This window comes from Heterocephalus glaber, unplaced genomic scaffold, assembly GCF_053883595.1.
Source record: "Heterocephalus glaber isolate CG9 unplaced genomic scaffold, H.glaber_assembly_v1.0 deba00001460, whole genome shotgun sequence".
Classification (NCBI taxonomy): domain Eukaryota; kingdom Metazoa; phylum Chordata; class Mammalia; order Rodentia; family Bathyergidae; genus Heterocephalus; species Heterocephalus glaber.
The window spans coordinates 987932-1012801 of record NW_028258307.1 but is presented as its reverse complement, the minus strand read 5'-3'; the positions used below and the strand labels follow the sequence as shown (position 1 = coordinate 1012801).

The following is a 24870-nucleotide window of genomic DNA, read 5'->3' as shown; positions in this document are numbered from 1 at the left end:
CAGTGATCTCCCATATGCTGTTCATATAGACTAAGCAGTTGATAACATAGCCCGTATTTTCTGTAACACTTTATGTGTGCATGTGTATGATTTGTTTGTTGTTTTGCAGAAATATTTTCAAGTAAGCTGTAGAAATCATGGACTTTCCTTCTAAATACAGGTGTCTGTCAAGAATTAGAAATTATCATATATATAATTAATTCAATTGAGTATGTATTACCTCAAATGAATTAATCAGTGAGGGGAAAGGGAAATCTTTTTCTTATGGTAAAATGTCAATTATCAACGATAGGAAGGATCATGAAATTAGAAAGCAAATTGGAGCAGTAACTGATTTAGGCACAATCAGTGAATGGTAAAACTAGCAAGTGAAAGTTTGTAGGGATAGAATATAGTACACAATTATCTTTCCACAAAATATTTATTAATTACAAAGGGAAAAATAGTAACTTCATAGCAAAGGAACCTGCTAGATACCACCGTATCTGAGCAAAGGTTACATCATGTGTCTTCTGCTTTGATCCATTCACGGCAGAGAAAAGAACACAACCTGAACTGGATTATGGGAAGCATTATACAAACCCAAATATAAAATGAGTGGTCATCATTCTAAAACAAAAACATCAAGCTTACAGAAGAAAAGGAAATACTGGTAAGCTTTTAGGTTTAAAATTGCTTCAGATTTTCTAACTAAAGCCCCAAATTAACAGAAAATAGCAAGTGATATCATACAAAGCTTTTTTTTTTTGGTACCGGGGATCAAACTCGGGACTTGGCGCTTGCACAGGAGGTGCCAGAACCACTACATGCAAAGCTTTAAAGCAAACTAAGAGTCAGATTATTTCAATGAATGAAAACTCTCTCCAATAAAGAAGATATTATCACATATTCCAAAACACACATCTTCTAACAAAACCTTCAGATATGAAGGAAAAATCTCAAAGAAATTGCAAAACTCAAAACAGATAAACCAAAGAAAGAGGAGGAAGGAAGGAGAAAGAACTTAGGGTTTGGGGATAAAAACAAAATCATTTTAAAGATGAGGATGAAGCAGGGTATGGTGATGCATGTGGATTCCTGCATTTGAGGCTAGCCTGGGATACACAGTAAGACCCTGTCTCAAAAAACAAACAAAAATGGGCCGGGGATTTAGCTCAGTGGTTCCACCGCCTGCTGCACAAGCACAAGGACCCAAGTTTGATCCCCGGTACCAAAAAAAAAAAAAAAAAAAAAAGATGATGAAATTCAAGATACCTGATGGAGAACAGGGCCAACTCAAAATTTAGTAAGTGGGATTGAAGAAACCCATGATAACCTAAAAGTGAAAATGAAAATAAGCAGAAATGATCAGAGAAGAAGTGACAGAGGCTGAGATACATGAATGATTAGAGTGTCTGAAAAATGGTAACAATGGAACAGAGCTAATATGCAAATCTATAGTCCAGGACAAGTGCCCTGAAAACAATTTTTTAAGCTTGAGGGAAACTGCATCCAAATTGCCTGACTTCAAGACCTATCCTCCTAAAACCATTAGACTTTAATGAAGAGGAAAAATATCTCCAGGACCTCCAGGCAAAAAAGTCACCTAAGGGCCGGGGATTTAGCTCAGTGGTGCCGCCACCGGCCTTGCAAGTGCAAGGTCCTGAGTTCAATCCCCAGTACCAAAGAAAAAAAAAAGTCACCTAAAATCAAATTGTTATTAGGGTTCTCCACAACATACAAGACAGAAAGGAAAGCAGCATTTTCAAGAAATACTCCTCTGCTTCCTTTCAGCGGGCCGTCTTTCAGTGAATTGCCAAACCCAGTGAGAAAGAGAGGAACCCAGTATATGTTCTCTGGGCCTTTTAGAAAACATGGAGTTGTTCTTGGGGCCATGTATATGCCAGTCTACAAAAAGGGTGATATTGTAGAACTCACAGGAATGGATACTCTTCCAACAGGAATGCCACACAAATGTTATCAAGGCAGAATGGAGGAGTCTACAGTGTTACCCAGTGGTAAACAAGGTAAGATACTTGCCAAGAGAATTAATATGCATAGTGAGCATATTAAGCACTCTTAAAGAGTTGCAGGAGCTTCCTGAAAGGCATCTAGGAGAATAACCAGGAAGCCAAAAAGAAAGTTACAGTGCCTGGGTTCAACTGAAGTGTGAGCCTGCCCCACCCAAAAAACACTGAGTGAGAACCCGTGAGAAGGAACTGACATGCTGGAACCTATTTCCTATGAATCCATGGCATAACCCGGGGATATACCCTGGTCGTTCAGCACGTGATAAGCAGCTAAGTGTTCTAGCCCCTGCTTAAAAATAAAAAAGTGTTCTGAATTGTAAGGATGATTTTCTTAATTGAATAGGTGTGTGGTGCCTTTACCTCAGAGAAACACACCTGGAGCAGATTCTCATTGTACCTAGTTAGTTGTGTTAGGTCCTTTACTTTTCAGTGTTTCGCTTGCTGAAAGATGTGAGATATTGTGCAGGTGTACACTCAAATGGCCAAATATTTATATTGGCTTGAAGATTCTCTAACACATCGTGGGAAAAATGTATAAAAATAAATGGAAGTCAGTGTATGGCGTTTCAGTTAAATTGTTCAAAGTGGGCGGGGGGGGGGGGCCCTCTGTGTTCTTCTCCAAGAGTGGACACCTCTTCCTCTCTGGGTACAACTTGAACAGCAATGTGTGGGGTGCGCTGAAAGCCAAACACCTGGAACTAACACCAGTAGCAGGTGGACACCATTCCAGTCCTGAAGTGCTGCCGTGACCACGCCCTGTCCATCTGTGCTCACACGGACACCCTGACTCCCCGGAGAAGGGTGGAGAGCCAGTCTGGCGAGGACAGCAGGTCAGTTCGGAGCCAGAAGCCCACAGCGGGGTCCCTGAGCAGGTCTGGCCTTCTCAGAGCTGGGCCTCCCCGGTGTAGACAGCAGTTGCTGCTTCAGCCTCTTGGCCGTCCAATCAGGATTCAAACCCAGAGGGAGTGTCTGCCCCTGGACTGAGGCACCCGTAACATCAGACTGCCCGAAACCACCTGCCTTTCCGTCCTGGAAGTCAGCTTTGGGCCTGTCCTCGGGAATGTAGGCAGGGTCTTAGAGCTGTTTTCCCCACACCTTACTGGGCTTGCAGATCACTTGGGGATCTTGTTACAAAGCCACTTCCCCGAGTCAGCAAGCCTGGGAGGGAGGGGCTGCTGAGTGCGGGGACCACACCTTGAGGACCAGGCCCGGGTAGGGTTCCCAAGTCAGACTGTAGGTTGGAGTCACGTGCGCAGCGTTAGGAGCCACTCACACCTGGACCCTTCCCTTCGAGTTTCTGAGGCCTTTGGTCGGACGTGCAGCCTGCGATTCGACGGTTCAGAAACTCCCAGGGCGATCGTCGGGAGCCCCGGAGTCTGAGAACCCCGGCCCTAGAAGCCGCTCGCGGACCGCCGGGTGACGCAGGGCCGCACCCCGAGGCTGACCCCGCAGGCCCGGGAGAATTTGCACTTCCACCGCCTCCAGGGCTAGTTGGCTGCTAGCCCAGGCCTGAAGGTCGCCTATCTTGCTAGCGATGTGCCCAGCTGACAAACCTAGAGGAAGGCCTCTTCTCGGCAGTCCCGCGCCGGCTTCTGCATCCCGCGCTCCTGCCCATCCCCGGTGGCCTGGGCTCCTGACCCGGCCCGAGCTCGGCCGCTGGGGGTCTGCTCCTGCCGCGGACGCTGTTGCAGTCGCCCCCACCCTGACCGAGCCCGCGGGACCCTGTGCCCGGCCGCCCCCAGGTGTAGGTCTGGGCCGCCGGGCATCCGAGGCGGAGGGGGTTGCCACGGCAACAGCGCCCTCCCGCGGTGACGCCCCTCGGAGCCCTCGGGACTGAGCGCCGGGATTGGTGCGCTGCGGGGCGGCTTGGGTGGCGCGAGCATAAAGGCGGGCGCGCGGCGGGCGCAGGGTCTGCGGCGCCCGGCTCCGAGCGTCCCCGGCCCGGCCGCCAGGTCAGTGGGGCGCCCGGGCGAGTCCAGCCCCGGGAGGGGGCGCTGCGGGGTCTGCAGGCGCCACCGCTGCCCCGCGCTTTTGGGGACGGCGCCCTCCCGGGCAGAGGAGCCGCGTCGGAGCCCGACCCGGTGGGGTCTTGGGGGCCGGGGGGGGGGGGGCGAATCCCAGGCGCCGCGGTCCCCTCTCGGGAGGGCGAGCTCTGAGGAGCCAGGACTCCCGGAGAACCCGCTTTCCGGCCCGGCTCCGCCGGCTCAGAGACTTAACGTGCAAAGCAGTGCAACCGCAGCGGTGCGGCGGGGCACCCGGCCCCGTCCTCCCCTCGGTGCCGGGGCTGCCCTCGTGAGGCGGGAAGGTGGAGGAGGCGCAAAGAGGCTTTGGGACCCCGGCCCGAGCGCTGCCCGGGCGGGCCGTCAGGATCCTGCAGAACGGGGTGGGGTCCCCGCTGCAGGGTTGGCTGAGAGGGTTAAACAGGAGCTGCGGGCCGAGGTGTCACAGGGCCAGCTTCCCCTTCGGTCTTTACTAGGAAGAGGACGCTCCGTCGCCTACTGAACCAGGGGCTTTTCAGGTGCGAGCGACCACTTGGCCACGTATGGGGCCCGCAAGGGTGACTTCTCCTCCAGGAAAAGTCGGGTGGAGGTGAGAGGACCCGAGGAAGGAAGGCGGGCGAGGTCACCGGTACCGGTGGGGGGGACCCCGGGTCCGGAGGCTGCCACCACCTGGGCCAGGCAGGCCTTCCAGAGCGGCTGGCAGGGAGCGCGTGGGAGACCCCCGAGGCAGCGAGGAGGGACGAGCGCAGCCGGAGGCCTGCAGAGGGCGCCCGGGCTCCCGATGGCGGATTTCTAGTTCCTGTGCGAGTCCTCCTAGGGTCCTTGCCTATGGCAAGCGCGGGTGTCAGCACCTCCGGCGGGGCCTGGGTGGGGAACTTGTTCCTTCATCTTGGGGGCGCCTCTGTCGACCTAGTCCTCTTTGATCTCTTGCAGTTAGACCGGGTGCTTGGGAGAGAAAGAAAGGCTCTTTGATCTTTAGGGAGGGACTGAGGATCTTCTTTGATGGTTTCTCTCCATAAGTTTGATTGCTATCCTGGCCCAGCAAGTTCTGCTTTGGACCAGCAGTTCTCAAAGTGTGATGTGGGGAGCCCTGCGGGCCTGAGAGCTTTCCTCAGAACTGTTTCAGGGCGGACAGTGGGGTGCCTGCCTTCTCTCTCACAGCAGACGACATGACTTCCACTTTTCCTGCGATGGCAGATGGATGACCTGTGTATTCTTCTTCCCGGAGTCTCCTAGGGTAGCAGGCTTGGGATGTAGATACGTGTATTTTTGGAGATAAAAATCAAGGTTTTTTAGTGTTTCTACTGTACATCCTTTGCTAGGGATCTTCACCTAAACCCGCTCGTAAACGCTGACTTTCAGTTCTTGAGTTTTCCTGGGACTCTGGAAGAGCAACAGGAAGTGTATTTTGTGATCTCGCTTTGTTCAGGCTGGCCCTGAACTCATTGTGTAGCCCAGGCTGGCCTTGAACTCATAGCAATCCTCCTGCCGCAGCCTCCTAAATGCTGGTTATTTTGTGGTCTTCGTTTGAAATTTTAAAAAATTTTAAGTGGTATAAAGTTATTCTTGAATTTAATAATTCTAGAATGAAAGGATACTACTAACTTGTATATTTTGTACTTGGGAGTAGGTTATTGGCAGAAGAGGGGATATTAGGAGAACTGAGTTTTCACCTCGCACCATCTATGTCTAGCAATGCAGAATAGGATGCCTCGGGCATCCTCACAGCTCCTGACTCTGACTTGAAGGGGAGGAGTTTACTCCAAAGGAATGGACAAAACTAAATAAAAACGTGGAAAGCGTCCCTCAGCTTTCCTGCCGCTAATAATCTGCCTTCTGAGTCTCCTGTCCCAGACCCGTTCTGGCTCATATCACAGTGGCCGTAGCATCATTTTGAGTCCAGTTACTCCTCGGAGTTCTCCGAGGGAGGACAGCTTGGGTGGCTCAGCTGTGGACAGGATGAGCTCTTTAAAAAGCCCCAATTTTTTGTTACAACTTTTCAGACTAGGAATGAGGCAGGCATTGAAACAACAAAAAGGATAAGTTATCGGATTGCATTGGCTGGAAGAACACACAATAAAGCCTTGTTTGGAGGGAAAAGCACTGAAGGAAATCGTACTCCTGCCACTTGCAGGGATTTAGGAAGCCGAGCAGCGGAGATGTGGTTTTGCCTTACAGATGGAAGCGGTGTCGTTAGTCTCTGCCTTGCTTGTGCTCCCGTGGGGTCTGTCCAGTTGTGGAAGGATTCTGAAAAATGAACAAAGCGAGCTTGTCACCTCAGCTACTGCAGTTTGTGTCCCCACTGTGAGCTTGACAGGGCCCCAAAACTCAGGGGTTTCCTGGTGAGATCAGAGGTGGCACGAGCAGCATGACTTTCTGATGTTTGCAGTGAAGCGTGTTAGCCTTCATTTGGAAGGCACGCATTAACTCTCTGAACCAACGTTTTCCAAAAGTCCAGTTGTGGAGTTTCAAAATCATGCAGGGCTAAGCAATCGCTCAAAGCATTAGATGGACCGAGAGGTTTTAATGTAGTGAGGTACAGAAGGTTTGTTGACAAGGTTCCAGATACACACTGTAACCTTTAAGAAAGGTTAAAAGCTAGTTAACCTTTGAATTTTGCAGAGGCATTGTCGGAAAAGACTGAGAAAATACCATTCTCTTTTCCCAGTACTTTGCTGTGTGAGTTTGGGTTTTCATACTTCAATCAAAGAAACAGATTGAGTGCACAAGCGGGTCTGAGAGTCTGGCTGTCTTCTATGAAGACAGATATCAGAATTTTGTTAAATATAGATATGCTAGCATATTTATTGTTGAATGAATTAATAAAAATGTTAAACATTTATTGGTATTGATTCTTCTCTTCCCTTTCCTCTCCCTTCCCTCCTTCCTCTCCTCAGTTCTCTTCTCCCTCCCCCTCCCCGAGTGCTTGGGGTTGAACCCAGGGCCTTGTACCTGCTAAGCAGGTGCTCTGCCACTGAGCCGCAGCCCCAGCCCTTGGTTTTGACTTTCTATACTGCCAATATCAATTTTGCGGCCCTCAACTTTTAAGTGTAAAGGAGTCTTAAAAGTAAAACTTTGAGAATTGCGGCCTCGTTAACAATGGAGACAGATCGTGAGTATAGTGGATTAAGTCATGGTCAGCTTGAGTACAAACGCCCGGCTGAACTGAGTCAGCGAGGTTCCGGGCGTGGGCGTGGAAGACCCACCTGAGGATTGCTGCCAACAGCATAAAAGGAGAGTAGAAAGGGAAGATACAGGCTGCCAATTTCCCAGGAGAAGCTTGGCGTGGCTGGTTTTCCCAATCCAACTTGCTGTTCTTGTCGGAGGAGCTCGGGGCCTTGCTGTCGCTGGGAATGGCAGCTGCTCTCCTCAGGGGAGCTCTGGTCTTCACCATGAGCATCACTTCCTGGCTCCAGTGCAGCTCCCCCAGCCTTCCGGCGTAGATCCTCTGCCTGCCAGCACAGACTCGCTAGCTTCCACCCCTGGGCTTCGGGCCTCTGGTGCAGACCCTTGGTATGGACTTGCCTGAGACATCGCCGTGGGACCCAGGCCCGCGGCTGGATGCTTCAGGGCTCTAGTGCACGGACAGATCTCTTGCACTCTTCTGCATTTGACTTTGGGGTGAATACTATAAGATACTCCTATAAATTTATGTGTCCTATATCGAATCCATTCCCTTGCAAACCCTGACTACAGCAGTGAGAATGTGGGTATAGTTTCATCCTTGTGGGAAGGTGATAGTGCTTACGGATGGTGCTGATGTCCCTGGGGCACCATTGTGTGTGCTGCCCATTGCCACAGAAAGGAGGTTCCCAAAGTGGCCCTGTGAGGGGCCTTTCCTGGGACAGGGCCCTAGGTTACCCCCCTTCCAGTGCTGGCCCAGCCAGGAGGCCTGAGGTCCACCCAGGGCAGGAAGGGCAACTTCCATTGCCCATGTAGGAGTAGCCAGGATGAAGGGCCACAGGTGGTTTGCAGAGCTGAGGACCCCCCAGAAGCTGCTGGGGCTCTACTTGCCTTATTTCTGTGTACTACAGAAAAAAAATCTGTGGCTCCTAAGAGTGTGAAAGCATGTTTTCAGAACCAGGATTTTGTTTTATTTTCGATTACTGGGACCTGGCGATGAGCTGGGATTGCAGGAAAGTGTCTGCTACTCTGGTTGTAACCACTGTAAGTCTGCCCAAGGTACTAAGTTAAGTTCGGGTTTCACTGCGAATGTGTTGGGCTGTGACTTGTCAGCCTTTCCCTCCACACTGCAACATAGAAGACAGCTGGGGTATTAACCCATTACCGCTAGGTGACCTTGGAGGCTCGCAGACCCTCACAGGGAAGGGACCCCTTGCACATGAGTGTAGCCTGCACAGGTCAAAGTGGAGGGTGCTGTAGCCTGTTTCTGGGGGAGCCGGGTAGTTGGTGTCAGAAGCAGCAAAGGGAGTGGCTGGCTGTGGGTTGCTCTGACCGCTTGCCTGGGTGTTGGGAACAGAATGGGGAAGGTGGGTTTCCCAAGCTGTGTGTGACCTTGAGGCCAGGCCGGACTGCAAGAACAACTGGAGTTTGAGCTAATGAGAAAGAGGAGCTGCCAGGGTTGGACAAACATTTGTCACTTTGGAGGCCAGGAGAAAATGGCTTTTCTAAATGATTCTTTCGAAGGATATAGCAGTATAACAAGAATTCTTTACAGCTTACTAAATATTGCTGAGGATATTTTTCTCGTAACCATCTGCTCTTCTAGTCTGGTCCGTCCAAAGACAACATCTGGGTGTTACTGGGGATTTCCGAGCACGGTTTAGTCTGAGACCTGTTTGTGCCCTTGGGTGGCATGTGGACCAATGTGGCAGAAATCGAGAGCCTTCCTAGGACCCTCGGGCTGGTGTTCAAGAGCTGAGCTCTCTGCGTTCCCCGGAAGCCGGATCCTGATACACTGAGACCCCACACCCTCACTTCCTGGTCCTCAGTTTTTTGTGCCCATGACTGAAGAATTCAGTCAAGACACATAAGCCATGTGGACATAAGTAGAATTTATTGTAAAGTAGATTGTCTCTTTTGCGGGGGGGCATGTTTGAGACTGGGTCTCACTGTGTAGTTTAGGCTGGCCTTGAACTCACTATGTAGCCCAGGCTGGCCTTGGAACTCTTGGTGATCCTCCTGCCTCAGCCTCCTGAGTGCTGGGATTACAAGCATGCACCACTGCTCAGTTTTAAAGTCTAATTAACTGGCAAGGCATGCTGCTTTGGACACCCTGCCCCATCTGTCCCTCGGGCCTGCTGATATCCACCTGCCTGCCTGGTATCTGTGCAGTAGCCCCAATGCCTCAGATCCCTGCTGGTGTCAGCACTGTGCAGTCTGATCCGAATCTCACTGGCCCTTCATGTGTGAGCCACAGTTCATCCCTTTATCACAGGCCAGGCCACAGCAGGCACAGGACTGGCTTCCTATCCAGCTGACAACTGAAGTGTTAATAATGTCAGTGAAAGAGGTCCTTTCTGGGAGCTGGGAGATCAGGATTACCTGGCTAACCCTGCACCCCCTTTTTCCAGGGTATTTGAGAAGCAGATGCTGGTGGTCAGGATGCTGAGGCCCATAGTGGGTGGCATGGTGCGGACCCTGGCCTGCAGAAGCTGCACCGCCATCCTGCCGCCTGTCCTGCCAGTCCGGGTTCTAAGCAGCTCCCCTGTGCAGACTCCAACAGATGCCCATTTCCACTCTGCCTCTTCCTCGGAAACTGGCCCTCCTCGGGTCTTAATTACAGGTGCGTTCTTCTACCACCTTCCTTCCCATTTGTGGCTTGAGTGCCACTTTCCTTGTGTTGCCTTTGGCTTTGAACATGTGACGTGCCACCAGGACCTCCCCGGGGCAGCTGTCCCGCAGCAGGTAAAGGCAGCCAGAGCAGGCCGGGCCGGATGACGTCCAGGCTGGTGTGAAAGGGGCTGTGGTGTGAGAAGGCCCTCAGTGTGAGGCCTCCCTACGCCATCATGTTTACCAGAGCTGCTGACCTCTCTTTATTCATTCGATGAGGCCTCCCCTGCCCTCAGCTTTCTGTAGAACAGTGCAGAGTCCAAATCTGCCCTCACCACTGCTGCCCGCACTTGGTTTCCCTGACAAGATTTTTTCTGTTGCCTGGAAGGACCTGAGAATTCAGGGCCAAACTGCTCCTATGAGGACCGGCCAGGGAGTGGAGGCAAAGGGAAGGAAGGAAGGGTGTAGGAATCAGAACGTGGATTCTGGACCCACACGCATCTTTCCATTCCCACTCTGGGGCTGGTCCCAAACTGTCAGTGCAGCATTTTGGAAATAGAGAGGCTGAGGTAGCACCTGCCCTGCGAGTGTCATACGCAGCTCGTTATCACCTGGTGGACTCCCAGATCTTCAGTCCTCATCCTCGGTCCGCTCCTGTGGCCCGATTCTGTGCCCTGCAGGCTTTGTGATGTCATTCCCAGACCACTTCCTGTCGTGCCAGCTACTGCTCATTGACAGATGTGTTTTATTTCCTGCTGCTCTGCCTGGTTTTCTTCTTTGGCTTCATCTTGCTGTCCTCACTCCTTCCACCTCCACAAGGGCATCCCCAGGGGCACAGATGCTCCTGGAAATCCGCCACATGACAGTCACAGTGCTCCTCCCCTGGATGTGCTCCAGGCCCTGGCTTTGCCATTTCTCTCTGGGGCATTTGGAAGCTGTACTGTCCCTCTTCCACTTTGTCGGTGGCTCCTCACTCATGGCATCCTCTGCCCTTTCCTCATGACTTCCTGCTCTTTCTCCCCTCAGTGCCCTCAAACCCCAGCCCAGTGCCCAGTGCGGATGGAGGTGGGATTCTGGGTGGTCCCTCCAGAGCTTTCTGCCACACTGTCATTACACAGGATTGAGGAGGTTCCTGAAGCTGAGATAAGCAATCTAACCTGCCCTACTCGTGCAGTAGGTTTAGCAGGTTTGCTGGCTCTGCTGACTCCTTTGAGGAAAAAGAATCTTAGGATGGGTCAGTGAGAGGCCCAGGAGGGAAGGGCTTTCTTGGGCAGAAATTCAGAGGTGTGCACTCAAAGAAATAGAGGACATTTATGCTACTCTTGAGGGGCTGGAAACCCCAGGAAAAGGCGGCCTCTGCCCCAGAAGGGTACTGGCCCATTTTACAGGTGTGAGCCTGATTTTTTTTTTTCTAAGATAGGTGATTTAAACATTCTTGGACTCTCTCAACCTGTTCCTTTATCTTAGGATCAGGTTCCTGCTCTGTACCTTCTCAGTGAAGCCAGTCCATGGACTGAAGGTGTTCCTGAGGAGTTTGGGTGTGCTGGGTCTGGAGGGAGAGGAGCCTAAATTTTGTGAAGGGAAGCTGATAAGGGGGTGCATTGGGCGACTTTGACGGGGTCCGGACGTTGCAGTCTTCTTACAAGTACGGTATTTTAGTTGCCATTTCCTCGGCTCCCTTCCCCCTACCTTGTATTTCTTCCCTCCTACCCCAAAACCATTTGTGCTTGGTGCTGAACGTTTCTGGCACCGGCAGCATATGAGCTTCTGCGCTGTCCCATCCTGAAGGCCGGGCTGAGTTCTGCACGCGGGCCCAGCAGCAGGTGGCTTTTCTTGTGCCCTGGCTTCCCCTTCACGCTGGAGGGTGTCTGTCTCTGACACTGTCCCCAAGGGGTCTCTGTCCTGGCTGACTGGGGATCGTTCCGTGCTCCCAGTGCAGTGCCATTTGCTGAGAAGAGTAGCGGCTGGCCCGAGACCCACCAGCCCAGACCAGGGTCCCATCCAACCCCTGTTCCTTATCACCTTCTGGGAGTGATCGAGCTGGCTAGATGTGGATTACAGTTGCACTGTTTTTCTTCTTCCTCTAGGGGGTCTCGGCCAGCTGGGAATGGGCCTTGCCAACCTTTTGCGGTAAGAGCTTTACGAGCTTGAAACTGAAAATCTGAGTTCCTACATGTGCCGCTCACTTTGGCATAGCATAACCCTCTTTCTCCCTCCTCCCGCCCCAGCCACTCTTAAGCTACCACATCTCACTGGCTGCTGAAAACACATGTTTTGTCTCCTAACGCTGCCACGGGCCTGTGGCTCAGTCCCTCTGGCTGGACCCTCGCTCCTTGCTAATAACTTAGGCGAAGTGAGACTCCGGCCCTGGTGGCCCCTTGACTTGTAGTTGTCTGGGGCAGAGAAGGGAACCGTGTGGGCTTTGGAGTGAGTGGGATGGAATACCGAGGAGAGAGAGGTAAAAACTCCCACAGTACGGAAGAAATTGGTGACAGAATAGAAATAGAAGATGAGGGCCGGGGGGGAGGCCTGAGCGTTCGTGGTTCCAGGGTGTCTGGGTGAAGAGGAACTCACAGTTTCTATTTAACAGGACTTGTGTGTGTGTGTGTGTGTGTGTGTGTGTGTGTGTGTGTGGTACCAGGGATCGAACTTGGGACCTTGCGTTTTGGAGGCAGGCGGCGGAACCACTGAGCTAAATCCCCGGGCCTTAACAGGACATTTTTATCAGGATCTGTTGCCCCTCAGTGTCGCCAACTTGCGTGTTCTGGCTTTCCCTTTAGGAATCGATTTGGGAAGGACAATGTGATTTTGTCAGACATAAAGAAACCCCCCAGCCATGTCTTCTGTAGCGGTGAGTGGCCCATATACCTTGATGCTGGTTTATTCTTAATTCTCAAAGTACAGTTAAAGAGGCGGCCCATGGAATCAGTGTGCAACGGCTCAGAACCAGGCTTGAAAACAGAAGTTACTGCATAGAAGTATTTTCTGTTTTTTAATGTTGCTGCTGTTCAGGTGATACAAAAACAGGAGAGCTCTTTGGAACTTGAAGGAAAATTTAGAATAATATCTTTGATATTATTTGGAATAGTATCTTTGTAATAAAATCTTTGGTTCCTGCTTTTTGAGTTTTTAGTTACAGCTCGGAGAGAACACAAAAATCAAGTTCTCTGATGAGGAAAAGGGATTTTTAAAATTTGGAGAAACTAATCGTGGTGTTACAGTGTAAAATGAATTGATTTTAAGCTACTGCACACACACACACACACACACACACACACACACAAACCTCAGATTCCCCGAGTGAATCTTTCTACTGCCTCAAAAACATCATTAAGTCGGCGTGGTGGCACATACATATCTGTAACCCCAGCACTCTGGGAGGCTGAAGCAGGAGGATCACAACTTTGAACTCAGCCTGGGCAATTAGCAACTGATCAAAGCCCTGTCTCAAAATAATAAAGTTTAAAAGGAGCTGTTGATGTAGCTCAGTGCGAGGGCGAAAGTGTTACAGTGTCTCTTGTCCTTGGGCCCCGCCTTCTGCCAGTTGCTTAACTTCTTTCGCACCTCATTTCCTCATCAGTGAAATGCGCTCACCTCCAGGGCCCCGAGAGGGTGAACCCCGCACGGCCCAGCCTGGGCCCCAGCACGGTCCTGCAGGGCAGCAGCTGTCCTTGCCTGTGGGGTGGCCACGGCCTGTGACTGCGTCAGCAAAACGCAGTGATTCCCAGTGGGAACCTGCGAGCCCCAGCCTGTTCGCTCTGCGGCTCCTTCTGTCTTCCTCCCAGGCCCGTTTGTTTACGCCGACGTCTTGGACCGACAGAACCTCCGTGAGATCGTGGTGAACAACCGCGTCACCTGGCTGCTGCACTACAGCGCTCTGCTCAGCGCCGCGGGCGAGGCGAACGTGTCCCTGGCCAGAGCTGTGAATATCACCGGTGAGAGTCAGGGTCCACTCCAGCCCAAGCGGATTGGTTTTCCCAGCTGCCTGTGAGAAGAGATTCTCCCCAGGGTGTGAGAATATCTGTGCATTTCAGGGTTGCACAACGTTTTGGACATCGCAGCAGAACACAACCTGCGACTGTTTGTCCCCAGCACGATTGGGGCGTTTGGACCTACCTCTCCCCGGAACCGAACCCCTGACCTCAGCGTGCAGAGACCCAGGACCATCTATGGGGTGTCCAAGGTCCACGCGGAGCTCATGGGGGAGGTAAGTGTTACTCACAAGATTGCCAAGTGTGTGGGCACCAGATGACTCCCAGGGTCCTTTCCCATTCTTTTCCCTCAAGCACCGCTGGTCCTTCCATGTGGGTCTCTCCCTCCTCCAGCCTGGCCTCCAGGGTGCTTCCTTACCTCACGTGTTTGCTAAGTGGCCCATGCTGGTGGCCCCAAAGAGCTCAGCCATGGCACAGCTGCCTCTGGCATGGCGATGCCAGCATTTCCCGTCCGCTCCCTGTCCTTGGGTTGCCGCATGTCCCCTCTGAGTGGCTCTGTTCTCTCAGGTTCCTGGTGTTACTTGTTACTCGTGGTAGCTTTACAGCTTTCTACAGAAAACCTCACACATCTTTTTGGGTTGGTTTTGCTTTGTTTTACTACCACTCTGTGTCTCTATAACTAACTGCAGTTTAGTCAGTGACCTGTTGCAGTCATTGCTCTCTGATCTCTGCCTTCCCCGCCCCACTGTGGTTCTGGAGGGCAGGAGCTTTCGGTGCAGAGTTCAGGACAAGGAGAGAGGCTGCAGATCCCTGCTGGGATTTACTCTTCACAGTGTCAGTGTATCATCGAGATGGTGATTCGTTGAAGATAAAGAGTTGAGTGTTTCTTAAAGACTAGTGGAAAGTGTGAAATCTTCATTTTCTTTAGGAGGGTTTGGACGTAACTATCAAAAGGTAGTTCAGAAGCTGGGTGTGGTGGCACATGCGTGCCTCAGTCCCAGCACTCTGGGAGGCTGAGGCAGGAGGATCCCAAGTTGGAACCCAGCCAAAGATGAAAAAGAAAACAGGGCTGAGGGGATAGCCCAATACAAAGGCCCTGGGTTCAGCCCCCGTATCCCCCACGGAGAGGAAAAAAGATATTTCAGAAGAAAGCTGTTATTTCTTTTTCTTTTTCTTTTTCTATTTTTTTTTTTTTTTTGGTACCAGGGATCAAACTCAGGTCCTTGCGCTTGTGGAGCAGGTGGGGAAACCACTGAGCTAAATCCCTGGCCCCGAAAGCTGTTCTTTCTTTGCTTTGTTCCATCAGATTTAAGATACCTTTTTTGAGTAAGTTTTCTTGTTTTCCTAGTATTACTGTCACCGGTATGGGCTTGATTTCCGGTGCCTGAGATACCCTGGAGTCATTTCCGCTGACTCCCAGCCTGGGGGAGGAACGACAGGTGAGCTTGGTCTCTGAGTTCTCGTGCCTGTGACACAGGCCTCTTCCGGTCCCAGGAGGCTACTTTGGGATGGGTGGATGTGCTGTCTCTTTCCCCAGTGCCACCCAAGTTCCTGTGCCCTCTCCCGATGTGAATTCCAGATGCGCCTTGTACCCTGTCAACTTGCCCTCGTTCAGGGGTGTGTGCTGGTATCATCCATCGGCCGCCGATGTACTGGCATCAAACATAATATGCAGGTCAAATGTGTGAACACACAGGAAGACCCCAAAGCATGGCCTCTTTCTTTGAATACAGCCTTGTGTCTTGGTCCGGAGAGAGCTGTCTGCACCAAGTGTTTGAAGGCAGCTTCCGCAGCAGCTCCTTTGCACTCGGGTGCATTGTGCTCCGCAGCCTTCACACTGGGATCCTTCCCCTCTCAGTGGTCCTGAGATGCACTAGAAAAGACGCTTGACAGAGTCTGCAGGATTTTAAAGAGTCTTTGGTTTGCGTCACTTTTAAAAAGCTTTTGCCTTCATACAGGGCTTCCCCAGGTGTGGCCCAGGGGCCCTAGGTGTCCTTGCCTCTCTTTTGTGGGTCGAGGAGGTGACAACCACTTTCATATCGGGACAGAGACATTACTGGGCGTTTCCCCTCCTCCCTTCACAAGAGCACTGAGGGGTCCCCAGGGCTGTGGCCCAGGGACAGCAGCAGCAGCAGCAGGAGGAGGAGGGGACACTGCCTGTGTCCCCCCAAGCCCGGCACTGCAAGACTCAAAATGCAGGCAGACTGTTCTCAGCACATTTTCTTTCCCATATCACATGTTAATATAGGTTTATTATTGTCACTCTGGAATGTAGTAATACTTTTTTAAGTCTTGGTTGTCTGTGTAAGACAGCGTAGACCTAGCTTGCAGTGGTTGTAGGTCAAGACTAAGACACCTGAGGGCCACTGCCTCTGTCCCAGGCGCTGCTTTGCCTTGTGGCAAGGAACCCAGTCGGGACTCTCTTTCAGACTACGCTGTCCAGATTTTCCACGATGCTGTGAAGAGGGGCAAGTTCGAGTGCAACCTGAGACCCAGCACCAGGCTCCCAATGATGTACATGGACGACTGTCTCCGGGCCACCCTGGAGGTCATGGAGGCCCCGGCTGAGTCCTTTTCCATGAGGACCTACAACGTCACCGCCATGAGCTTCACCCCCGACGAGCTGGCCCAGGAGATAGCCAAGCACGTGCCCGAGTTCCGCATCACATACTGTGTGGACCCTGTCCGGCAGGCCATAGGTGAGTCCCCAAGGGCTGGCCACCCCCAAGCCCAGACAGAGCCTTCTGGGGTTCCCGCCAGCCCCGGCCCAGGACACACCCGGAGCTTGGAAGGTGAACAGCTCTCTCCAGGCTGACACTGCTGCAGAATTGGCTGTTGTTGAGCTGGTGAACAGACGCTGGGCTTGGGGGAGTGGTGTCAAGTAGATGACATGACTCCGTTCCAAATAAGCAGGTAAGGGCATTGCACTGTTTAGCGGTTTAAAGGCAAAGGAAAAAACCCAGCATTGGGTTTTCCTATACTGTAACTGCTGCTTGTGCCCTCTTGGGTGGGAAATGCCTGCCTTCAGAATTGCTTGCGGTTCGCAATGTGAAAGTCACAGCCACTGACGTCGTGATGCAGTCTGGTCCTGTGAGGAGGTGACTGTGGACACGGCCATTCTGCCCCTCTACAGGGCTGCCCTTTCGTGCACCTTGTACACCAACAGGCGAATAAAATGCCCTGTACCGTTTGCGACTCCAGAGCCTGCGTAACCCAGCCGCCTGCCTCTCTCCCCAGCCGACAGCTGGCCCGTGAGCTTGGACGACAGCATGGCACGCAAGGACTGGGGGTGGAAGCACGACTTTGATCTTCCCGAGCTGGTGACAACAATGCTGAGCTTGCATGGTTGCGACACCCGGATTGCCCAAGCCAACTAAAGGCGTCAGAGGAGCTGCTCCCAGGTCCTGCAGGGCCACGAGGGACAATGGTCAGGACTCCAGGGAGCCTATGTTCCTTGGAATGGGATGACAGATCAGGCTGGGTGGAGGGTGGCGTTAATTGGAGGGTTTCCAAAACACCATGGGTTTAGTGGGAGGGCTTCAGGCATAGCCTGAACTGTGTCCCTGACCTGGTCTGAACACCCATGCCACGGTGGGGAGACCTAGGACATAATCAAGATGAAGGACCATTTCTGGAAAGGTAAAGTGTGCTACATGTGTACTTAATCTAAATTTCACCCAAAGGCTCCACTATTCTCTTGACCACAGACCAAAGGTTACATTTTAAAAGCTCCAAAGGATGTATGCAGTATTCTTAATGTCCCATCAGAACATAAAACATGTTTGAACATATTAATCCTATATTCAGCATGTTCAAGAGATTTTAATGCTTCTTCAACAATTACCACTTCTCTTGTATGTTTCTATTGTGTTTTGTTGGTTGGGTTTGGTTTTTTCTTTTTTTTTTTTTTTTGAGACAAGGTCTCACTATGGAGTTCAGACTGACCTTGAACTCACTATGTAAGCCATTCTGGGCCCAAACTCGAAACAATCCTCCTGCCTCAGCCTCCTGAGTGCTGGGATCACAGGTGTGCGCCACCGTAACCGGCTTGTTCGTTGACGGGTTCTCCCAGTGTAGTTCAGGCTGGACTTGAACTCATGATGTAGCCCACACTGGCCTCGAACTCATGGCTATCCACCTGCCTCAGCCTTGTGAGAGCTGGGATTATAGTCATGTGGCACCACCCAGCTCTCTGTATGATGTAGGAAACGGAAGATGTGAAGATGATGTAGCTAATGAAGGGCAGCCTTCTCTTCCTGAGACTCCCTTCCCATCAGGGCACTAAGTCATGTCCACTAGCACTGTGACTCCCTCATCAGCGATGTCAGAACTCCAGGGAGCTTGTCTTGTTGGTGGGGGTTTGGGACTGCACCCCTCAGACAGACTCAGAGGTGGGAGAATCCAGCAAGGAGGGCCCACCAGTCTGGGCCACTTCTGAATGCTGCGTTCTGAAGAGCACTTTCTTGTTGCAGCCTTGCCGGGTTCTCAGCCCCAGCCTGCCCACAGGGGAGCCGCTCCACGCCTTCTGACCAGACTGTTGTGTAGGCATTCAGGTCAAGGCTCAGCTACCTCCTGAAGCCACCTGCCAGGGCACTCTCCACCCCACAGGTCAGCTGTGGCTACACATGATAATGGCCACGGTGGATTAAAAGGCATTTATATTATGTGTCAATGACAATAAATAAATTGTTATGCATTTGGAACTGTTAGGTTGCAGTGTGAGTTTTTTGGAGCCATAACCGGGTTTAAAATCTGTTTGACTTAATTGGAGAACTTTAGGTCATTGCATTAATTGGCCACCCTTAATCTCAGTCTCCTACAAAGTCTCAGGACATGAGCCAAGTATAGACAAATTTCCTGCCAGAGCATAACACAAATGATTGGGAGTCCAACTCTCAATGGAGTTCTTGTTTCCAACTGAAACTTCCTGAGGTTGGTCTTTACCAGCTGCATTTCTACCAGCATTCTGGTCTTCTGAGCTCTGACCAGAATCTCCCATTGAGGCAGGAGATTAGGGCATGGCAAAGCTGGCTGGGGAAGTAGGCATGACCTGTTGATTACAAAATCCCAGGACACATGCGCAGAACAGTTCCCAGAGCCCTGCACATGGACTTCTCTCAAGAGCTCGAGCAGTTTCAGATAGGATGGCCTAGACTTGACATCAGCCGGAGTGTGAGATACAAAAACGTTGACATTGAGCTCCCACTACTGTGTGCTTTCACAGTAGTTCTGAAATGGAAAAAACGAGAGCAGAGACTGATGTCTCAAGGCTGACAGTCTAAAGTTTGCCCCTCCCACTAAACCCACGAAGGTCACTGTGCTCGGAAGATGAACAGCTGAAACACAGCTGCCTACCTCCCTGTGTCTTAACGATAAGCTGTAAATGGGGCTGGGGATTTAGCTCAGTGGCACTGTACCTGCCTTGCAAGTGCAAGGTCCTGAGTTCAATCCCCCTTACCAAAAAAAAAGATAAGCTGTAAAAACATTTACCTCCCTACTCTTTGCTAAGTTCTGCTTCTGTAAAATTCTGCTTGTTCCCTAGCCCTGGCTGAAGAACAGACAAATATGAGGACAAACAGAGAAACAAACAAATGGGGCTCAGACTCTGGAAGGTGACTTCCACTGGGCCCCTAGCTAGCGAATAAACCTGCCTTTCCCTTCGATACTCTGAGGGCCACTCGCTCTCTTCCTTGGTCTGCCTGCCCTCTGAGTGCCATTTCAGTTCACCCTCATGCTATAGGTGAACTTTTACTTGGCCAGCATTCGCCCTGCAGAGCATGTTTCTTTTCCTACCTTTACTAAATGTAAAACTTTGCTACCATTTGTGCCTGCATTGGCCAATTCTTTGTTCAGGCCAGAAGGAACCTAGAAACCACTTCTAAAAGATTTCAGCACCCCAAACCCAGTAATATCATCAAGCTTCACTCACAGCATTCCAGGGCTGCTGCTTCCAAACTTCCACACTTTTCCAAACCTTTCCAAACTTCTCCCATGGACAATTGCAAAGGCTCCTGAACCACATGGTCAGGTAGACACAGCAATGACCCCACTCGCAATATCAAAATCTGTCTTAGTTATTTTCCTCATTGCTGAGATACCCACAACTGTACGGAAGAAGGGTTTATTTTAGCTCACAGTTTGGAGGTTTCAGTCCATGGTTGGCTGCCTCCATGGCAGGGCAGAGGGGCGTGGCAGGAAGAAGCAGTGAGACAGATCAAGGGCAGACTAATCTACTGATGAGTATCACCCCAGGATCCACCTCCCCCAAACCTGCAGGAATGCATGTGCCTTTGGGGGACATCTAGATATAAACCCTAACGGTGGGCTTTGGGATTAAAACACACACACACACACACACACACACACACACACACACACACAGAGCACTTGCCTCTTCTCTGGAGTTGTTCATCCTGAGGAAGTGCTTGGTCACCAGTGCGGATATTAGTCTGCTGAAGTGATTCTGTGTGGTATTGCTGTCCTGTGCCTCAGGGCTGCCACAAGGTCTGCTGTTTAAAATGACAAACAAGGATGTTTCTGCATCCCAGGCCACTGCTGTGGTGGCTGGAGGTACTAAATTGTTTCTTTTGTGGTACTGGAGGTTGAACCCAGGGCCTTTGTACTGAGATAGATCCCAGCCCTTTTTACTTTGAGGCAGGATCACACCAAGTCACTAAATTGCCTGGGTTGGGCTTAAATTTAATATCTTCCTGCATCAGGGTACTGGGATTATAGGGATGGGCAATCATGCCTGGGATTTTCTTTTGCTTCTCTTTCCTTCTCCTCCTCCTCTCCCCCCTCCTCCCCCTCCTCCCCCTCCTCCTCCTCCTCCTCCTCCATAGGGTCTTGCTATGTTGCCCAGGCTGGCCTTGAACTCCTAGACTCAAATGTTCCTCCTGCTTCAGTCTCCAAGCAGCTGGGATGAAAGGCATGTGCTATCACACCCATCTACTAATAGTACTTTTCAACTCACACAGGGCCAGGTCACTAATTGGCTAGCTACTACTGTGTGTCATGTTGAAGACCTGAATGTTTTTAAAAACTTTTTATTGAATCCCAGCACTCTGGGAGGCTGACGCAGAAGGATGGCAGGTTCAAGCCCAGCCTAAGCAACTTAGTGACTTAGTAACACCTTGTCTCAAAATAAACAACTGTACAAAGGGCTGGGGAGGTAGCTCTGTCTAAAGACCAGGAGTTCGATCACCAGTACCACTTCCTGAAAAAAACCTTCTATTAAGAATTCAAACAACTTAAAAGATACATAATATAAATCACCTTGGCCTCTAAATCTAATTGATGAGTAGAGTTAACAATATAGTGTGTTTCCTGATTTTTCCTCCTATACTTACACAAGGATTAAAAGGTCAAACTTTGAATTTCTTTTCACTGTAAAGGTGGGGCTAAGCCAACACTACCCACTTTTGGAAGAGACAGACTTGTTAGCAACCTAATATAGCAATTGTTTTAGAATATTCTTTAGTCTTCCTGAGTGTGATAACAGTAACGTAAATGTAGTTTTAACATTTGCTACTTAAAAATAGCTGCATCAGGGCTGGGGATTTAGCTCAGTGGTGCTGCCACCTGCCTGGCAAACGCAAGGTCCTGAGTTCAATCCCCGGTACCAAAAAAAAAAAAAAAAAAATAGCTGCATCACCCAATAATTATATAGTCATTTCAGAAACATACAATTATTGGGTCATAGAGCATAAACACTTATTTACATAGTCAAATTCCTATTGAGAAAAAGATTAATTTATGATGACATTATCTTCTAAAACACTTCCCAGTATATATTTACTACAATATTGCTTACATTTTGATTTAGCGTTTTTAAAAGTTTTAGGAATATAAACTTCACCCATGAGATAGTAATCCTGTTTTAAGATCACATTAAGATGAATTAGTCATCTTTGAAAACAGAATTGTCCCATACCAGTCTTTACAGCTTTTGGACCCTGGATGTTTGACTATAAGGTGGCTAAATGAGACCGATAACCCTTTGCCTTCCAATGTGAAAGTCTCCGGAAAAACTCTTTCACCCAATTTAAATGTGTAACTTTTAGGATAGATGTGATTCTTCTAGTAGTTAAGAGGTGAATCCTCTACAAATTGTGAGCCAAAATAAACCTCTCCTCTTTTAACTTATGCCTGTCAGGAATTTTACCCCAGCAAAAAGAAAGTAACTAAGAAATTTTGGTAGTAGGAGTGGGTCATCGGTTGCTGTGACTACCTGAACCTGTGGTTCGGGAGCCTTAGGAACTGGCTTGTGGGAGGAGTTTGGAAAGGTGTGGGAAAGCCAGGGGCAGAAGAAGCATCGCGCAGTCCTGTGAGCCAAGCTTGGTGAGAGATGCTGGTCAGAGCTGAAGGCCAGAATTCGGTAAAAATGCAGATGGAAAAGACCTGGATCAGGAGGTTTCAGTTGGGAAGGACTCCCTTGGCAGCTGGACTCGAGATCACATATGTTATTCTCTGGCAAAAAATTTGTCCACATTTTCTCCCGAGACTGCAGGAGACTGAGATTAAGGGCAGTGAACTAATCAGTTTAGTGAAGAAAATTTCAAGGCAGCCTAATATTTGGGTAGCAGCATGGCTTCTTTGGGAGGCTCGTACAGTTAAGAGCAAACAACCCAGGAGCCAGGGATTTAGCTCAGTGGTGCCTGCCTCGAGCCTGCCTTGAAAGGCCTGAGTTCCATCTCAGATACTGAAAAAAAAAAGAAGGAAAGAAAAGAAAAAGAAAAAAAAATGTGAGTGTCAAGAGCAAACAGCCCAGTTGAATGAGTTAAAAACTTTTGAATTTGGCCAGAAAAGGAAGCTCTGGTAAATCTGTGGTCTGCAAAATTGAAACAGAGGAGAGCTTGGTTTGCTAAAAAGATTAGCATTAAACAGAAGTCAAATACTTCAGATCTGGCTGATACAAAGGATGCCTCCAGGGCATGGGAGGAATCAGAAAGACCCCACACTTCCCAGGCTCTAGGGTGGAAAACTGAGACTTTGCCTCTGCAAGAGAACCCCAGGGCACTGTGCTCCTGCAGGAGGCAGCCTGGAGAATGGAAACTGATTCCCTAGGATTCAGCTTACCTTGCTCAGCCATCCGGCACGTGCGGAGGCCTCTGCCACCACCAGCAAAATACAAAAGGGCTCGCTGTGCTCAGGCTAGTGGCAGACCTTGACGTCATCCCCATGGTGCTGCTTTTAGGTGCGTGCACAGGGAGAGTTGTGGTGTCACAGGCTTCCACCCAGCTTTCAGAAGGCCCGGGAGGCCAGGCAGTGTGTCCCTGAGAGGGCAGTGTGTGAAGCTGAAGGTGCAGTGGAGACCCCAGAGGGTTGGAGAGGCCAGGAACATGGACATCTGAAGAAAGCTGCAGGGAGGGAGCAAAGCTGGCCCCAGAGAGAGGCCATAAGGGCCATGTTCACTAGCAGTGCAGTGGGATGGGGCTGTCCGAGCTGTTTACAGCCTGCATCTCCGATGGGTCCCGGACATAGAGCTACAGGATTTAATGTTTACCCCACTGGGTTTTGGTCTTGCTCTGATTTCTTTATCCCTTTTGGAATGGGAATGTTTACCTGAAGCCTGTGTGTGTTGGAGGTGTTTAACTTTCTTTTAATTTTTACAGGGGTTCACAGCTACGAGTTTGCTTTAAATCGAAGAGGAGACTTTAGACTTGGACTTTTCAGCCATGCTGGAACTGTTAGGACTTCGGCAACTCTTAGAGCTGGACTAAACGCTTTTTCGTAAAGGGATGGGCATGAGTCTGGGGGGTCAGGGGTGGAGTGTTATGATTTATACCTGGATGTTCCCCAAACCCTCATGTGCTTACAGAAGATGATTTCATATTTCTACTTCTGGTTTCCCTTTAATAAACCAGTATCAAAATACTTTAATTCAAAAATATTTTCCTTAAAGTTATTCATCACATCCATATTAAGGCAAGGATTATTTGCTTGCCTTGCTGAGGAATATATAATGGCTAAAATATGGATTTCCATCCTCTGAAGTAGGTAGAACTATGCTGGAGCAGTTTGAAAGTTCTCTTTCTTATTAAATCATATTGTTGCTTTTGTAGGAAAAGCTCAAACAGTTACTAAATATCTGCCATATGCTTTGAAACTAATTTTGCAATGTTTGCTAACTTCTGGAAATGAACTTCTGTGCTGACATACTTATTCAGTCTTGAAACAGATGGGGGAGTCTGAGGGAAGAAATAAAAGATTTTAAAGAATCTTCCTGCTCTATTAAAGGTTCAAAAGCTAGCCCTGTTAGTATTGAATTCTGACCATGTGATGGTTCACATAGTTATATGGAGACCATTTTCAACATCCTGTTCAGGACAAAATTCACACTTCCCTGGAAAGAATTCCTTATGCTGTAAATATTGTGCCTTATTTTATATTTTAATACTTTAATAAAGGCTTCTGTTTTGTGATAACTTTTCTCAGCAAATTTTGAGAAAGCCCAGAGTGACTTCGTAAGTTAAAAGCCTATCACCTGTACCTCTCGCATCCCCAACAGAAAATCTTAAACACTGTTGTTGTTTTTTTAAATTTCACTCTTTTTAGTTTAAAGATGCAGGTAGAGTTAAAACCTTGTTTCCTTTTCTTTACTGTGGGCCAGGTATATTCCTGGCTCCACCAAGGGTCATGCATATGTAACTTATGAAATCCCAATATTGTGAAACATTTTTATTGATATTTCACATAACATGGTCTACAAATCTTAGGTATAGGCTGATGCATTTTACAGATACTTGAATCCATGTAGCTACTGCCTGGATCAAAATTAAAGATTTTTAATTTTATTTTTTCTGGAAATAGGGTTGACCTTTCCAGACTCATTAGAAACTATTCCTTCTTAAGGGCCAGGGATTTAGCTCAGTGGTTCCACTGCCTGCCTTGAAAGCGCAAGGACCCGAGTTCCATCCCTGGTACCAAAAAAAAAGAAGAACTCAAGTGTCTTCTTTGAGCTAGAAACTATTCCTTCTTATAGTTTATTTATAGACTGATTTGTGGATTTTCTATAAAATGTGACATTTGTGAACCATGACAAGTTTCCTTCCAGTCTTTATACCTTTTGTTTCTTTGTCTTGTATTTTAGCATTAGACAGGACCTGGGGATAAGAGTGAATGAAAGCAATGCACACGAGCACATTTGCTGGCTCCCACTGCGAAGGAAGGCTTTCAGTGTGTCATCATTACACG

General features: G+C 49.5%; 1 protein-coding gene across 6 annotated transcripts; it reads left to right on the top strand.

The window, feature by feature from the left end:
• Nucleotides 1–3843: 3843 nt before the first annotated feature.
• LOC101705643 (L-threonine 3-dehydrogenase, mitochondrial-like) lies at nt 3844–24123 on the top strand. 6 transcript variants are annotated; one of them, XR_015453342.1, is made up of 10 exons: nt 3865–3961; nt 9544–9755; nt 11830–11872; nt 12523–12593; nt 13528–13677; nt 13777–13949; nt 15023–15113; nt 16056–16373; nt 16912–17101; nt 18147–18377. XR_015453342.1 is itself a non-coding variant. In XM_087216742.1 (10 exons), the coding sequence occupies exons 2-9, from the start codon at nt 9560–9562 to the stop codon at nt 17049–17051; spliced, it is 1182 nt and encodes a 393-aa protein (XP_087072868.1). In that variant the 5' UTR covers nt 3865–3961; nt 9544–9559; the 3' UTR covers nt 17052–17075; nt 23289–24123. The 6 variants fall into 6 exon arrangements, 5 of the variants coding, with proteins under 5 accessions (XP_087072869.1, XP_087072868.1, XP_004848507.2 ...); XM_087216742.1 differs by lacking the exon at nt 18147–18377 and adding an exon at nt 23289–24123 and having other exon boundaries at nt 16912–17075; XM_004848450.4 differs by having other exon boundaries at nt 16104–16373; nt 16912–17075.
• The last annotated feature ends 747 nt before the right edge of the window (nt 24124–24870 follow it).